Genomic DNA, 17487 nt, shown 5'->3' on the forward strand with positions numbered 1-17487 from the left:
TTCCAACATATCTTTCTGACCCTTGGCTAAGTCATTCAGGGTTCTCAGGAGGCTGTTGAAAGTCATCTCTTCCCTAGTCTTGGGTTACACCATGTCCTCCTCTTCTACCACTGCTTTCCCTCTGTCCTCCGTGTCTATAGTAATCTGCAGTTCTCTTTCTCTGCTCCGGTACCTCTGCCTTCAGTATGTGATGTTTTGTTGTTCCCCTTCTCTCATAGGTGACAAATCGCCACAGATGAGCCAAGAACTAGGCTCTGATACCACTGTAATGTTCCTAAATAGGAATACAAGTGATATAAAACAAATAATCTGTGCAGCAAAATATAAAAACGAAATACACATTAAACACCCATGGAAATGTTGCAAATAAAGAACTGTTGAGCCATTTTATTACTTCTTTGAGGGCAAAATACAATGGATAATAGAATGGTGCACCTGGGCTTGTCTCAATGGACAAGCATGACCAAACCCAGGTGAGAAAATGGTTGATTCGATGACTGCTCCAACTGCTGCACCAATCTGCACTGCGCTGCCTAGAAAACTACCTTTCTGTTAGATTCGAATCGCTGAAAAATCTAATTCATGTGCCCAAATTTTTTTAAGCTTATAACCCTAGACTCCTTTGCCTAAACCCAAAAAAACCCACAAAGGACTTTGGCTGGTTTAGAATTATGAAATTCAACCCCCTTGGAGCCTGACTTTAGCTGCAATTGCAAAACTCGGCCTGCTGGAATTTGCTTGTAAATCCTCCCAGAAATGGTCCCAAAGTGCTGTTGACCCCTACTATCAATCCCTTGACTTCTCGGATGGGCTTCCGGCCTATGGCACCTGCTCCTAAGCTCCATGAAAATGCTGGACTAGCCCTCTGCGCTGTCCCCAAGCCCAGTAATTCGAACTGCTGGGATACTGGCTCTGCTGGCTCCAAAACTCACAAGGAATGCTGGCCTATTGCTGCTCTCCCAATCCTCTAACTCTCTCGGCAAATGTCTAATCAATGATAGCTCCAACTCCTCCTGCATATTCTCCAGCTAGCCAGAAATACACTCCCTGTTTGTGGTTGAATGGTAGTGCTGTAACACACTCCCGGATCTCTTGAAATGATTATGGAACTGCCTCCCTAGGGCAGGGATGGAAGGTTCCCCGAAGGAAAAGGTTGAATCTCCCACTTGAGAGATTCGTGGCTAAACAACTGGTTGACTCAACTAAACAGCAAAGCGAACAATCAAGTAATTTTGATTGCAAGGTGTATGAATGAAATCCAAATGAGAGCTTCTTCCTCCTTTTAACTCCTTGTGCCTTCCTTGCCTCATGTGGGTGCCTCCATCCAGCTATTCGACTTCCCTCCAAGCCATTCGAATGGCCCATTCCGAATTCACATGTGGGTGGCCCCCACATTCCACTAGCAGCCAAATAAAGTCAAATTTCCTCCTATGTCCCTAAGTCGAAAATGCTGGTTTCTCTTCCTGTTACAAATGTATTTGAGAAGGGACATGACTTTGATTGGATTGTTTTGGGTTGAATTTGACCAATGTTTTACAACTCAGACTCGGACTCGGACTCGGCCGGCTCGATTTCAATGACTCGGTCGTTGTAAAAAATACATTAAATATTTTTTTTTTTTATAAAATAACATAATTTTAAATATTTTAAACATAATTTTAAAGATTTTCATTCAAGTTTCCAAACACACAACATTATAATATACATGGAAGACAACATATGATCAAAGTAGGCTCATGAACCAATCCATTATATCAAAATGGTACGGTGGTACCCAATGGCAATAGTAAATACATAGTCAACTGTAGTCTGTCATACATGATCAAAGACTCAAGAGTCAAAACAAAATACAAATAACCAAGGAGGCTAGTAGCTACTGCCAGAGGAGCCAAGATCATCTCGACCAATCTCTGGATCATCATCATCAGAGTCAGACAAGGGGCCCCATGGCTCCTCCTCATCATCATCGTCTCCAACTGCAACTGTAGAAGTGGTGCCAGTACCACTAGGCTGTGCAGCAGATGCAAGCTGAGATAGAGTACAAATGCGGCTGCGCTTCTGTCGTGGCTGAGCAGAGGAAGGCGAAGCACCTACAACTGGAGTCCTACTAGTTGGCTGTGAGACTGAGGCTGGTGGATCGGGATCTGCATTCAACTGAACAGGCTGCAGTGCATGTTCAACACCAAGTTGATCAATCTCAAGATCCTCATCAGGATCAAACTCTGGTAGACGACTCTCCACTACCCAATCTGATGTTGGATCAATGTCTTCCAACACAATGGGATCTGAATCAGGTCTTTTGTTCAGCAATTGGTTCCGTCTGAGCCGAAGGTTGTATTGGACAAAAACTAGATCATTCAACCGTTTTTGCTCCAAACGGTTTCTCTTCTTTGTGTGAATCCTCTCAAAGACAGACCAATTGCGCTCACACCCAGATGCACTGCAAGTTTGACTCAAAATACGAATTGCAAACCTTTGCAATTCAGGGCACTGGCCACCAAAGGCCTCCCACCATTGTGCTGCAAAAAACATAGGAGTGTAATGAATTATGAGTTAGATGAAGGCTGAAGCTCAACAAAATTACAAATTATATCTAACTTTCAAATTATAAATGATTTAACAAACTTTAATAAAAAAAGTAAAACCATTAAGAAATTGAAAATTGAAATTTTTGTTTACCTGGCTCATCTGCTTCTCTTGCAATCTTTGCTAGGTTCTTCCCAAAGGTACCTGTTGCATTGCTGAAGGATGTGACCTGCTGATGTATCAGCAGCTGATCAGACTCCGATGGGACCATGCGCTCAATGCAATCAACCAGTCCATCTCTGACCTCCCCCCTCAAAGCTCTTGACTCCTTAGCTTTATAATGATACCGTGGGTTCAAAAAATACCCAGCTGCATGTATAGGGCGATGGAGTTGATTGTTCCATCTTTCATCAATGATTGCCCAAATGGGCCCATACTTTGCCACTCTATCCTTGTATGCTGTCTTTATTTGCTCCTTTGCTTGATCCATAGCCTCATAAATGAAGCCCATAGCCAACCTTTCCCCATCCACCAACCGCAACACCTTAACTAGTGGCTCAGCAAGCTTCACAATCTCTGCTGCCTTTCTCCAAAAAGTTTCATCATGGACTTTCCTTTTCAATTCTCTGCCTTCTGGTTTGTTAGACCAACTGCTTTGATTCCAATCATCACTGGAAAACATCTTTTGCAAGTTTCTATGTTGGGAAAGCATAGATTGCAATGTCAAAAAATGTGTAGCAAATCTAGTGATGGCAGGCCTAATAATATCCTTGCCTCCAGTGTGTTTCCTCATGAGACTCAAAACCAGTGTATGATTGTAGATAAATTTTGTTATGCTTTTGGCATTATCTACAGTGTTTCTGACCCAATCTAATTTTCCAATATCCTCAAGCATGAGGTCTATGCAATGTGCAGCGCATGGGGTCCAAAAGATGGTCTTGTGTTTTTCCTCTAACAGTCTACCAGCAAGAACATAGTTAGAGGCATTGTCTGTGATGATTTGAACAACATTAGCCACCCCCACATCCAATAGCTGAAACAACAAGTGGCCATCTTTTACCTTATCAGATGCATCAACTGATTTTAAAAACATGGTTCCCTGTGGGCAGAAGACAAGAAAGTTTATGATGGTACGGTTTCTTTGATCAGTCCATCCATCTGACATGATGGTACACCCTGTTCTTGCCCATGATTCCTTGAAATCTTGCAAATACTCATTAATTGATTTAATTTCTTTCTGCAAACGAAACCCCCTTAGCTCTTGCATAGTAGGGCCTTTGAAGCCTTTTCCAGCAGCATGTATGGCCTCAAACATTGGCTCATAATATGGTGAACGAGCAGCATTAAAGGGGATATCAGCATCATACCACCATCTAGCTATGTAGTCACAAGCAGTGTCCCTCAATTCTTTCTTCCAATGGTCATCTAAAGTGGGCTGAGCAAGACCTTTACTAATACTAACTTCAGGACCATGTGCATCTGATGGAGAGGAGCCTGAGTGAGTGAAAAAACTTTTGATAGTCCCATCACCCTTCATTCTACCCTTTCCCTTATCTTGAACAGAAGCAAAAGAGGGAGGAACATAACGGAAAGGGTTTGATGCATCAGTTTGAGGGATAGAGGAAGAACCCTCAAACTCATAGTGGGGGTTGGCAGCCATCATTCTTTGTATCTCCCTCTTCCTCCCAATTTCAGCCTGTATCTCTTTTTGCCTAGTCTTTTCTTCTTTAAATTTTTCAAAGCTTTCCAACAAATTCTTTCTAATCTCCCCAATTTGATCAGAGGGACATGGAGTAATATTGCCTTTAATCCCTGCCAAGTGTTGTTTCAGCCTATGAATCCCCCCAGGACCTGACTTAATTTTCCTATGGCAAAACTTGCAACACATCTCACTATCAACCATTTCAACATATGCCCAAGCAGGATCTTTTGCTCTAGGTGCCATTTTTTGACTAGGAAAACAATCTGAAAATGAAAAAAAAAAAATAAAAATTGATTCAATGTTCATTTATTTGACTAAAAACACTCTCTAAGCTATCTTGATATGCACCTAAAATTTACTAAGTAAAAACAGATTTATAGAGGTGGAAAAAAATACCTCCAGGCACAAACTGCCTCCTCAAGCTTGCTCCAAGAATCAGCTCCTCAATGCTGCTCCAAATGGCTGCCCAAGAAGCTCCTCACTCCAGCTACAATGCTCCTCCAAGACTCCTCACTGCTGCTCCAAAACAAGCTCAAGAACTGCTCACTAACTCTCAAAGAAGACTCTCACTCAAATGCATAAGACTGCTGTGAGTGAAATGAGAGCATTTGGCTGTCTTAAATAGAGTTTGGGAGGGGGAAATGGACCCCAAAAGCATTTAACAATATTCCATTACCCTTTGGAATCCACAAACCCTACTTAACTTTACCAAATATCAGCAAAAAAATGAATTTTTTTTATAAAAACCGCTGCCCAGCCGTCCTTTCCATGACTCGGCCGAGTCAATACGGACCCGGCCGGGTTGACCGAGTCAACTATGACTCGGCCGAGTCATTGGATGACTCGGCCGAGTCATAGCTGACTCGGTCAGCCGAGCCGGGTCATGGGCCGGGTCATTGAGCTGGCTATTGAAACGGTCCGAAACGGCCGTTTCGGTTTCAACTCGGCCGTTTCGTAAAACAGTAAATTTGACCTTCTGATCAGGCCGAGTTTGACTAGGGAAGACCGAGCTATTTTGAAGACATTATATTGTTGCTTTGACCAGCATGGACTTTCTAGTTAGGGTTGTTGACTACTGCAAAAAGTCACAAATTTTGAGAGCGCTGTTTTGACTTGAATTTGGCAAGTCAATTTTGACTATTGTATTCTCTCTCTCTACTGAACATTTTGATATAATAATGAGAAGAGTTGATCAAGGAGTTTCCCCCGCATTGGGGTTTTTCCCTGGCATCTGCCAAATCTGGTGTCCTCTTGTCTTGGCTTGCCTTCTGTATTTTGTTTCATGTTCTATCCACTTTTACTGTCAATGTGATTAATGGTTAATGTGATTGCTACTGGAAATCTAAATTGGAAATTGGGCTGCTAAAGGAACATTGAAGTAATTGTGCCAAGCATAGAACATACCATTGTTAACTAAAATTAACGCTCCCCTATCTTGGTCTTTGCAGAGTATACCCTAGTTGGCATGATACCCACAAGCCAAGCTTGTTGGGATTGTCCCTCCCCGTCTAGCCAACAGGTTGAGGAGGCTTGGGGCATGTGATCCTTACCTTTTGGTAAGTCGGGTATCTAGCCCAACCTTGGATTATGATGCAGGTGTTCTACCACATGACTCTTAAGGGTCATTGTTGGTAAGATCGGTAGGCAATAGGATGGGTTGAGATGTGCTCCCGTATATCACCTATTGCTCGATATGGGGTTGTAGATGTTTAGCTCCCCCATGAGATTCCATGTTGAGATGTGCTCCGCGATGCGATTTTGAGATGTGCTTTCCGATGTTGATGTGGTTCATAGATTTTGCTGCTCGCTGAGGTTTCCTGGGTGGTAGCATTGGGCTCCCCGCTGGAAGTGATTCTGGGAGGTAGCATTGTCTCCCCGATGAGTAGAGAGTGATAACTTAGGCTCCCCTTCTGATGTCAAATTCTTCTTCTTTTAGATTCGAGAATGTTTAGCATATGAGCAGGGACAATCAAGAGATAAACAAGAATAAACAAGAGATGAATCGAGATGAACAATGACGATACGTGATGATGAGATACTTGAGATTGGATATGATTTGATGATAGGATACACATGACATGATGTAGGTGGAATTCTCCCTAGTTGAGAGGGAGTGTTAAAATTGGCAACTAGGGCCAAATTCCACTTTGAACAAATCATTTGATGGAGATGATGATTGCATTGAATTCCTCTTTTCGAGAGGACTAAAATCGACCTAAAGATCATCAAATTTGGACAAGGGAAAGTGTATTTTTGAATTATAAGCCCACATGTGCATATTTGATCAGGTCAACCCTAAAGCGAATTGGATACCCTTGGAAGGCTATAAATACAAGTGATCTCACCCTAATTTGAATAACAACATGAGACATTCTTCTATTCTCCTTCTTGTTTTTGGCTCACACAAGTCTGAGGTAGATTCGTAGAGGAATGAGTTCGTACGAAGGTGAAATTGCAGGGTCGAAAGCTCGCATCTCTATTTTGGGGTGTTGGGGCTCAGTTGCATGCATGACACAGAGATCTCGACTGCAGTCGCTCATTGGCAGGCTCATCCGTGCGACTGAAGCCTCTCAGTCGCACGCATAACTCATTCCCCATGGGACTGGAAACTAGGGTTCTGGATTACAGTTGCTGGCTTGACAAAGGATACTTTCGGCTGTAGTTGCAGGCTTATAGGCTCAAGGGAGCAACTAGAACCTCTTAGTCGCATGCATGACTCCTCCTCCATGTGATTGGGACCTGAAGGTTGAAATTCCAATTGTCTGAAGTTTTTGCTCGTTGACTGCAGTGTTCGTTAGTTGACCAAAAACAATGACATTTCATTATAGGTTCTGAATCAGGGTTTTGAGTATGAGCATGGTTGGGTTCATTTCATGGATGTTGTTTAGTTGATTTTTTATGGATAGTTCTATGGATGAAAATATGGATCACTGTACTTTCTTTTGTTGAATCTTTCAATGAAAATCTAATAAGAAGAATTTGAAAGGGTTTTCCCCATAGTGGGTTTTGCCCTGGTCTCCGACCAATCCTGGTGTCTCTATGTTTGAATGCTTTTCTTCTATTGTTCCTTTATGTTCCACTGCATTGATGATGATGATATTGTTCTTTCTACATAGTTGCATATGTTGCTGAATAATGTTATGACGTTATGGGGTGAATTTAATGTGTAAATGAAGAAATGCAATTATCAAAGCAAAGAACAATATAGTGTTGACTTTTGTAGCATCGTTTGGTTCTAGCCACGAAATTTGGTGGAGAGGCTAGAATACATGTATTCTCCAAAACCCAGAATTCGTTTTTTGAAATTCCACCTAGCGCAGACTTAATTAAAATACATATATATATATATATATATTTTTTTTAATGGTGCCGAAGTCTAAATGTAGGAAAACTAATTAATTAAGTCATGATGAAATCTTCTAGAAGAAGACATGGATCGAGTTCTAGTTAATCTTAGCCATCGATTATGTTTTAATCTTGGCCGTTGAAGCCTCAACGAGAGATTATAAGAAGAAATTCGATGGGGGTTGGAGAACACACTTGGAGCCACCAGGAATTCGATATTGCTGGGAAATCAAACTCCAGAGTAGCAGTTGTGTGTTGTCAGAGGTGATTTAGTAGTTTCGAAGCAGTGAGAGAGGGGCAGGGATAGTAAAGCCGGAAGGAAGTTTTTCCAGTTCAGTGAGTGCATAACAGAGAGACAACGTACTCCACAGAGAGGCTGACGTAGTGTAGAGAAGCAGCGCAAAGCTTCAAAGGGAGATCCATATTTCGCTGAGGAGAAGTCGAGATTCAGTGGTAGGAGCCGGAGTGGGAGCTTGGATGCCAAGAAGATCGAGTTTCCAGAGAAACAACTGATCAATAGAGTGAGAGAGACGCTGGTCCGAGCTGGGTGACGCAAATCTACGTAGGGTTACACAGAGGCAGCGGAAAGGTAGCAAGGAGTAGCTTATCTTGAGCTAAGGTCATTATCGAATCACCGGTGGAAGTGAGATTTTTCTCACTAGACTTCTATCAGTCATTTTTTCTGTATGGATTGCTAGATTTGAGCATCCATAGATTTGTACACAGATTTACTACTGTAGAATAATAAAACCCTCGGTTTTCCGGGGACGTTGGTCTAAAAATAACGGTGTTTTATTGTGTGTGTACATCTATTCTTCTAGTGTTTTTATTTCTTCCACAATATTTATTTTGTGAAGGCTGTAGTGTATATGTTTCGATATTTGCCGTAGGAAACTGCAAATGAATTGGTTGATTAATTTAACAAATAGAAGAAACATTATTAGTTGCTGCAGTAGGATTCAGGGTCACCAAATTTTCACATATAGCCCTAAGAAAAAACACAAACATCCCATTTGGAGTTTTTGTGAGTTTCATTGGGAGCTTGGAGAGTGTTGAGTTTTTGGTGGAGTAGTCATCTTGGAGGCTTAGAGTTGGACTTGGAGCTATTTTGGAGATAGTTTGGAGATGTTAGTGGACTTGGCATCTTCATGAGAAGGCTAAGGAAGCTAGTTTGCATTTCTAGGTAAGGATTTCCACTTGAAAAAATCCATATTTCACTGTTGTCCATGTGTTTTTTTTTTTTAATGTGTTCTATGCTACAATGTTATCAGAGCTCTAGTTCGTTGCTATCAAATTTTGTAAGCTAAATATGCCCCATTTTTCTCCCAAATTTATCTTAGGTTTTCCATTTTTCTTAGCTGCAATTTTTTTTTTTTTTTTTTTTTAATTAGCAGATTTCTTTGCAAATTTCAAATATTTCTAGCCACCATGCCTCCAAAAGGCAAGGACACTGCATGGGCTCATTGTGATGTGATTGATTGAAAAATGATATGCAAATTTTGCAATAAATCTATTGGAGGAGGGGGTATTCTCAGGTTGAAACAACACTTGGCGGGGATAAGAGGCCAAGTAAAGCCATATGATGCACCAAAGGAAGTGATAGGTCCTGTTAGGGCAGAATACCTTGCCAAGTTTGAGAAGTTTGAGGAGAATAAGGCTAGGGAGAAGGCTATCCATGAAAAAATTGCAAGGATGAAGGAAATTTTACAAGCCATGAAGGACTGTGGATATGATGATTTTGAGATTCAAGACTCCTCTTCTATCCCTTCCACTAATGACCCCTTTCACTATGTTTCTTCTACTCTTGGGTCTTATCATCAAGGCCAATAATCTAAAGGAACAAAGAGGCCGAACATCCAAAGTTATTTCTCATCCTCTACCACCACTGCCTCTGCTAATCCCACTTCCTCCTAGCCAAGTCATCAACCCACTTTGGATGAGCATTGGAAAAAACAATGCAAAGAATCTTCTTTTCAATATATTGGTAGATGGTGGTATGATGCAAATATCCTATTTAATGTTGCTCGCTCACCTTATTAAGGAAGTTGGGGAGCAGCATGCTGTGCAGGTCATTATTGATAATGCCTCAAACTATGTTCTTGCTGGAAAGATGCTTGAAACCAAATATAAGACCATATTTTGGACTCCATGTGCTGCACATTGCATAGACCTCATGCTTGAGGATATAGGCAAAGTGGAGTGGGTAAAAAACACTATAGAGCATGCCAAGTGCATTACAAAATACATTTACAACCACTCATGGGTATTGAGCCTAATGAGGAAACACACTGGGGGCAAAGAGTTTGTTAGGCCTGTAATTACGAGATTTGCAACTCCCTCACGTTGCAATGTCTCAATGGTCAACATAAAAACTTGTAGAAAATGTTTTCCTTTGAAGAATGGTCTGAATCTCCGTGGGCTCGTAGACCAGATGGAAAAGACACCAAAAAGAAAGTGTTAGACACTTATTTTTGGAAAAGGTCTCTAGAGCTTGTGAAAATTACCGAGCCCCTTGTTAAGGTGCTAAGGTTGGTGGATGGGGAAAGATTGGCCAGGGGCTACATTTATGAGGCTATGGATCAGGCAAAGGAGCAGATACGGGCAACTTACAAGGACAGGTTAGCTAAATATGGTCGTATATGGGAGATCATTGATAACAGATGGAACAATCAGCTCCATCATCCTCTACATGCAGCGGGGTATTTTTTGAACCCAAAGTATCACTATAAAAATCGGCTAGGAGATCTGCATGATGGGGAGGTCAGAGCTGGATTGATTGATTGCTTGGAGCGCATGGTCCCTAGCCATGCAGACCAGTTGGAAATACATAGACAGCTTACTGTTTTCAATATGGCAGGTGGTAGTTTTGGCAAAGATGGCAAGAGATGTGGACCAACCAGGTAAGCAATTCCAATTTCCAATTTGTTTTTCTTTTCAAGTTAAAATTGTTTACGTTCTTTACAATTCAAATTATAAACTAAGTTACTAATTAATGTCTTTTTCTTTGCAGCACATTGGTGGGAGTCATTTGGTGGCCAGTGTCCTCAATTGCAAAGGTTTTCAATTAGAGTCCTCAGTCAAACTTGCAGTGCTTCAGGTTGTGAGCGCAATTGGTCTGTTTTTGAGTGCATACACACGAAGAAGAGAAACCGTTTGGAACAAAAATGGTTAAATGATCTTGTTTTCGTGCAATACAACCTTCGACTGAGGAGGAACCAAATGATGAGCAAAACACCTGATCTAGATCCCATTGTGTTGGACGATATTGATCCAACATCAGAATGGGTGGAGGAGACTGAAGATCTTGTGTTTGAGGCTGATTTTGATATCGACATGGCTTTAGCGGGGGATGAAGCAGATTATGTGGCGGCATCAGAACCAGGATCAGTAGCGGCATCAAGGAAAGGCAAAGAACCAATGGAAGGCACTAGTTGTGCAGGTCGACAAACTCGTGCTTCCATCAGGTCCACTTCTATTGTCATTGGTGGCACTGATACTGAGGTTGCAGATCAGGCTGAGGCATCCTTAGACTCTGAACCAGATGATGTCTATGTAGCTCCTGATGATGATCCTGTGTCTAGTAGTGCTGATGAACTTGATGATTGATCATGTGTACACTGTAGACTTGTAGTAGACTGTAGGCCAATGGCCTCATAGCTTGCAGCATTGTTTTTGGACTTTATAGGCCATTTAGAGCCTCATTTCTTATGTATTTTGCTATTTTGTCGATGATATGTATTGCACTCGGTGCCATTTTGATATATTCACCTTTACATGGTATATAAATGGGCAAACTTTTCATATTTTGTCTCTATTGGCTTGGAATCATGGTTTTACATCTTAAAAAAAGTTTTGTTTCATTAAAAATTAATTATTTATTGTATTTTTTTAAAACCAGTTCGTTTAGACCAAATCAATCCCAGTTAGATCGGTTCCGGTCGGTAAACCAGTTCATTAGGTGGACCGGTTCGGTCATCGGTTCCGGTTTTAAAAACATTGATAGAAACAATAATTCCACAAATTTGCAACTATGCAAATGCAACAATTAGCCCTATTATAGCGAAAATCCCATTCAATGCATATGACAAAAGTAAAACAAGAATAGCATTAAAAGTGTTTACTTACATGTAATATAACATATCCAACCATCAACAATTTGATAATAAAGAAGCTCCAAGATAAAATACTCCAATCCAAACATCAAAATTGATCCTTGCTCCAATTCTTCATGCCAGAAAAGTGTGAAATTCTCTAAAGAGAAGTGAGATCCAATCCAAATTGATCAACAGAAAATGAACTCATCTCGCTTGTATTTATACACTAATTAGGAGTTCGAATTAGTCTCTTAGGCCTACATAAGCCCCAAAAATAAAATAATGTGCTAATAACATAATTTTTGGTGTCAAACCCACCAAACTAGGTGATAAATGAAATAATAAGCCTCTTAAGAGGTCAAATGATAAACAATACATGTCGTAGGGCCCTCCAAGAGGCCTGATGAGGTCCATAGGGGCCATAATGAAGCATATGAGCCTCAAAAGTGATGGACAAGGGGGTGGTCCCTTGTTCTCTAAACAATAAACCTGTGGTGCGCCTAGTGGGTGTGGGGACACAACAATAACCCCATGGGTCTCCAAATGAGTCGAAGATGCCTGTAGACCATCTCTAAGGGCTCCGATGATGGTGTGGGTGATGCCATATTATCCTACAAGTCTTGGGTTAGCTGCCTAGTGCATGGTTCATCTGTGGGGCTGGTTGAGCAAAGGTGAACTAGGTGCATCTTCCTCGTCTAGTAGATGGATCTCAAGCCAATATCTGAACATCGCTGGGGATCCATGGAGTGCTGTCTACTACTGTTAAGGCCCATGGCTCTCAACACACACCCTACATGTGCGAATGTATCCCTTTGGAGGGTTAGGACCCCGTATAGGGAGACCAAACCCAAGATGGAGACCACTTGCAATCCTGCATAAGATCTAATCTGTCCCCTAGCCTTCCAGTACAACAAGTCATCAAAGAAATCTAGTAAAAGAGCTTACAAACCATTGACCACAGGTGGGGACTTCATAATGGCCTGCCCTTCCATAATGGGCTTTGACATGTGCTAATGTCTCCAAACTCCAAATGGGGTTAACCAAGTATCCTATTAGGTGGTTTCTACTTCTAAAGGGGATAATATGTCCAAGGTACATTGTTTAAAGGTGGTGGTATGCGATAAAGAGGTGAATGGAGTAGGGGATGAGAAGGGGCAGCCTTGGGCCACATGCTAGGGTACAAGGGTAGCTAATAAAAGGAAAGCCCACACTTGGGTATATAATGTATAAGAGGGAGAAATTGTGGTACATGAGGTGCCCTGGACTTGATTTTTCCACCTTCCTTTATATGCCTTTTGTTTTTTTATGATTTTTATTTCATTAATTGTTCGTGGCTCAAGGGGTAAGAGCATGATGTGTGAGAGATAACAGTGGATACCTCCTTTAAGGTAGGGCGGTTCATTGCCCACTACGGTTTGGGATAATCATGGGTTCCTAAATGATAAAGGAGGCTCATCTAGGGCCTATAGGAACCAGTGTGATGGCCATGATGATGGGGTAGAGCTCATGTATTGGCTTTTGCCCATGTGCTAAATGTGTTTGTCCCGACCATCTTTTGCATTTTGTGGTACATTTTCTTGTTGAATGTGGCCAATTATGCTTTTGCTTTTCTTTTCAGCTGCATCAACCTCCGGGGCATCATTCTAGGTCTGACCCAAGATGTGGGCAAGGGGAAGGGGAAAACTAGCCCTATGTGGACCCAATGGAGGAATGTGGACCCAGGGGAGAGAAATGACGAGTGGAAAAGGGGGTAATATACACGGATGAGGGAGCAGGACCACGCAACCAAAATCAATGTTTCTCGTGAAATACCATCCCTAAAACCAAATAGTCAGTAAAAGAGATCCCACTGGACTAGAATCCAAGGTTAATATCTGAAAGGGGTCTAGGGGACAAGATCACAGACCTAACCCATTCTTTTCGCCGAATCCCCCCATTAATCCATGCCTAGAAGTGTCCATGATAAGCAAACTACAATACTCAATTACCAAATGACAAGGCATACCTTTAGGTTCGGGAGGCCCACCTTCAAACATACGATCATGGTAGATGGGTGAGGGACCACATGGCTGGCTCAGGTGGCGGAGAAATGGCACAATGAGCTAGTTGGTGGCTACAAGGGGCTATCGGTTGAGGACCATCTTGGAGAAAATAAATTCTCATAGGGATATCACCCACAAAATGGTGGGTAACATCTGGCTCCAACTGCGATGTGATCTCTTGAAGATGTGGATGAAGCTACTCGAACCAGAGGTCACAAGAACTCCAACAATCTCTTGGTTATCGTAGACCTGTTACCTGCACATATACTAGATGAAGAACATAGGGCAGCATAGTTTCGCAGTGTCTCTTGATTGCACATGCTTAATGTTAGGCCACAAAATCAATAGAAAAATAAAATATGCAAATTTTAATTTAGATGCTCCTACTCTACTATGAGAAATATCATATGATGTTAGTTCTAATGCAAAATCGACATGCAATGCATCCTACTCTACCATGCATATGATACAATATCAAGTCTCATTGAAAGGGGTGATACGACTTAATTTCACTGGCTCGGGCCAAAGTTCGTCGTTGAGTTTGGCAATGTAATAATAATCCTCCCCAACTTTTCCATGAATCTTGATATGTTAAAATTGGCAAATAGGGCCAAACACCATGTGGGTCATCTTATTTATGGCCGCTGATATTGGATCCCTCTCATCGAGAGGTGTAGGATTGATCTAAAGATCATCCGATTCCGATAAGTATTTATGAAGTTATGAATTTATTTATGTTATAAAATAAATTGTCAAGTCGGCCAACAACTTGAGTAGGCTCAGAAGCCCAATAGACATGTCTATTCATCATCTATGTTTAAGTGTAAATAGAAGAGGATTTGAAGTCATTTGTACACAACACTCTTCATGTGATCTCCTCTCCATGTCTTTGGGTTTTTGGAGAAGGAGAAACGCTGAGAGTATACGTTAGTGTATGATGCCCTAGCCGCAGTACAAACATGCCCTAGCCATAGGTCATAAAGACAGGACATACGCTAGTCTTTGAGACACTAATACGCATAGCAAGGAGCCTTAATTTGCTGTCAAAGTGATACCCTAACACGCTGTCTAAGAAGTCCTTACGCAGTCAAATATGGAGACATTCATATGCAGTCTTGTAGACTCCTTATACATAGTGAAAGTTAGCCGCAGTAATAAAGAGGCCGCAGTCAAGCCGCAATCATAATCCCGCAGGCATAGATGGTAGCCATGTAATAAAGAAAAGGCCGCAGTCAGCCACAATCATAAGAGGAAGAGCAGCCGCAGTAAGCCGCCGTCAATGGAGGTTAAGGAGCCGCAGATTAGTGGGCCGCAGAGAGCCAAGGTATATGAAGTTGCAGGGTATATGGAATTGCTGTAAAGACAAGTAGCCACAGTTATTTGCTATCATGAAGAGGAACCGAAGTTACACGCAGTCAATAAAGACATTCATACGTAGCCATGGAAACATTTATATGCTGGTCATACATTGTCATGAAGACACCTCATACACAGTCATGGAGATACGCTGTCATGAAGATATAACAGTCTCAGGCATACTTGTGAAGACAAGCGTCTAGTGATACTCTTTGTCTCGGCCTACTCACTAGATATAGTCATAGTCCTGTCATAATTATGATAAGGAAATTCCAGTGATCCCATAGAAACGCACTTTCATGACCTCGGCATAGTGATAACAAAGAATGACAAGAATGAACGGTCTCATATCATGATGCTACATAATCTACAACAGGTGCAGTTGCAAGGCTTGAAGAATATGTAGAGACCATCTCTGTAATGGGTAGCATGATGATGCATGAATGATGCACATTAGCAAGGGCAGCATGATGATGAATGAGACAGCGGGCATGATAAATAATGAGCAGCATGATGATGAGAGCAGGAGCAGCTCAGTCATCAAGGTTCAACACATGTGACAGTACAGCATGGTGTCACACAGTTATGTGCAGCAAATGGACGAAAGGCAACACTACGATAGGTGAAGCCGTCACCTTGGAGAATCAGTTCAAGCAGAATGTCTTCAACTGATCTCATTGTTATAGGAGATGATCTATGCTCAGATCTAGATAAGTCAAAGTGTTGACTTCTGTTGTAAATGTACTATCTCTCTCACTTTCTCTGCTGAATTTTGAAGAACATAAAAGAAGAATTGATCAAGGGTTTCCCCACATTGTGGGGTTTGTCCTTGGCTAGCACCACATCTTGTGTCCTCTTTGTCTTGGCTTGTCTTCTACGATTTATATTTATGTTCTATCTGCAGTTTACTTAAATGCTGATGTGATTGCTAACCTGGAAAAGATTTTGAGCTAACTGTGAAAATTGAAATAAATTGCTCTAGCATAGAACATACCTAAAATTAACATGGTATCGAGTTGAGGTGAAGACAATGCCCAAGCAAGAGTGAAAGAGCAATCACCGAAGACAGTTGGGACAGGACAAAAGGATCAATGGGTTCCTCATCCCTCTTCTAATTCACCAAGGGTGAAGTCGAAGCAGAAAATATTATCAGAATGGCGCAACGGAAGTTTCTGATGGCCTACCTAAAGATCACTTCATTGGGAAGTTCGGATCTAAGGGTGGAAGGAAAGGCGGATGCCTTGGTTGCAATAAGTTCGGCCATTATGCGAAGGAGTGTCCGAATGGAAGGGACACATCACTTGATAAAGATAACAATCACTCCAGGGATGGAATGATAGGTAATGCAGGTCATCAAGGAAATGGCCGACTCTTCAAAGGAAGCAAGGAACCCCAGGTATGAAGAATCTAATGTTGTTTCTGATAAGATAAAGTAGCATTATCTTGTATTGGCCCTCTCCTTCAGATTCTTTGGGAATCTGGCTTATTGATTGTAGTGCTTCAAGGCACTTCATCGGATAGTAGGGTGCACTCTCTAATTTGGTAGAGATAGAAACAATCGTGGGATTATACTTGGAGCCGATGCCACCTATCCCGGAAAGGGTGTAGGGAATGTTACCCCTCAATTGGATGAGGGTAACTCGATTCATTTACAAAATCTCTTTTATGTACTTGATCGCAAGAAGAACCTGGTTTCCATTTCAGCAATGGAAGTCGAAGGTTACAGGGTGGCACTCATCGATGGGCAGGTCCACAGGTGTGGAACAACCCAAGGGGTTTGAGATTGATAATTAGGAATCTCACGTATGTAGGTGGAAGAAATCCCTCTATGGCTTGAAGCAAAACACCCCGGGCGTAGTATGAGAGGATCAATAGCTGTCTGATGAAGCTGAGATTCACTAGGAGTGAAACCGATCCAAACAGTCCGAAGGTTGTGGATGATAGACCTCTCATACCAGCACGTTATGAGAACGACCTATTTCTGACAGGTGCAGACCCTCTCATTTGCAGAAGTAAGAGGGAGTTGGATTCCAGATGTGGAATAATAAATTGCAAGTCTGTGACTACCTCGGGAATCTTAACTTTCAGAAGTTATATGGTAGTGATGTCGGACCAGATTTGGGAAATGCCTCTGAGTTTCATAAACTCATTCGTGTTGATGTTCTTAGTGAACTTCCGTCTGGACATATGTTTTGTAGTTAGCATGGTGAGCTCATATTTGGTTGAGCCTCACTGGATTGGTGCCAAGAATCTTCTGAGATATCTTCGGGGCACAATCTCTCATGGATTGAGATACACTACCGGAAATATGAAACTGCATGATTATTCGAATGCTGAGTGGGCAGGCAGTGTGGAGGATCACTAGAGCAGTTCCCAGTGTGGGTTCTTTTTGGATTCTGCTTCGATATCATGGATGAGCAGG

The 17487-nt window shown here is 41.8% G+C and overlaps 2 protein-coding genes across 11 annotated transcripts in view; one reads left to right on the plus strand and one right to left on the minus strand.

Moving 5' to 3' along the window:
- The window catches only part of ABP1 (endoplasmic reticulum auxin binding protein 1), a 464381-nt gene that overhangs the window by 215037 nt on the left and 231857 nt on the right, over nt 1-17487 (plus strand). The gene's annotated exons all lie outside the window — the stretch shown is intronic.
- The window catches only part of LOC149169014 (uncharacterized), an 86065-nt gene continuing 69435 nt past the window's right edge, over nt 858-17487 (minus strand). The window contains exons 2-4 of the mRNA XM_089428056.1: nt 2680-3559; nt 2125-2519; nt 858-1013 (exon numbers count right to left, since the gene is read on the minus strand). Of these exons, the coding sequence (XP_089284182.1) occupies nt 858-1013; nt 2125-2519; nt 2680-3559 (1431 nt within the window). The remainder of the gene's footprint in view (nt 1014-2124; nt 2520-2679; nt 3560-17487) is intronic.

This window comes from Pinus tabuliformis, chromosome 4_2 (genome assembly GCF_031772625.1).
Source record: "Pinus tabuliformis cultivar Carrire ecotype Pingquan chromosome 4_2, CPIR1, whole genome shotgun sequence".
Taxonomy (NCBI): Eukaryota; Viridiplantae; Streptophyta; class Pinopsida; order Pinales; family Pinaceae; genus Pinus; species Pinus tabuliformis.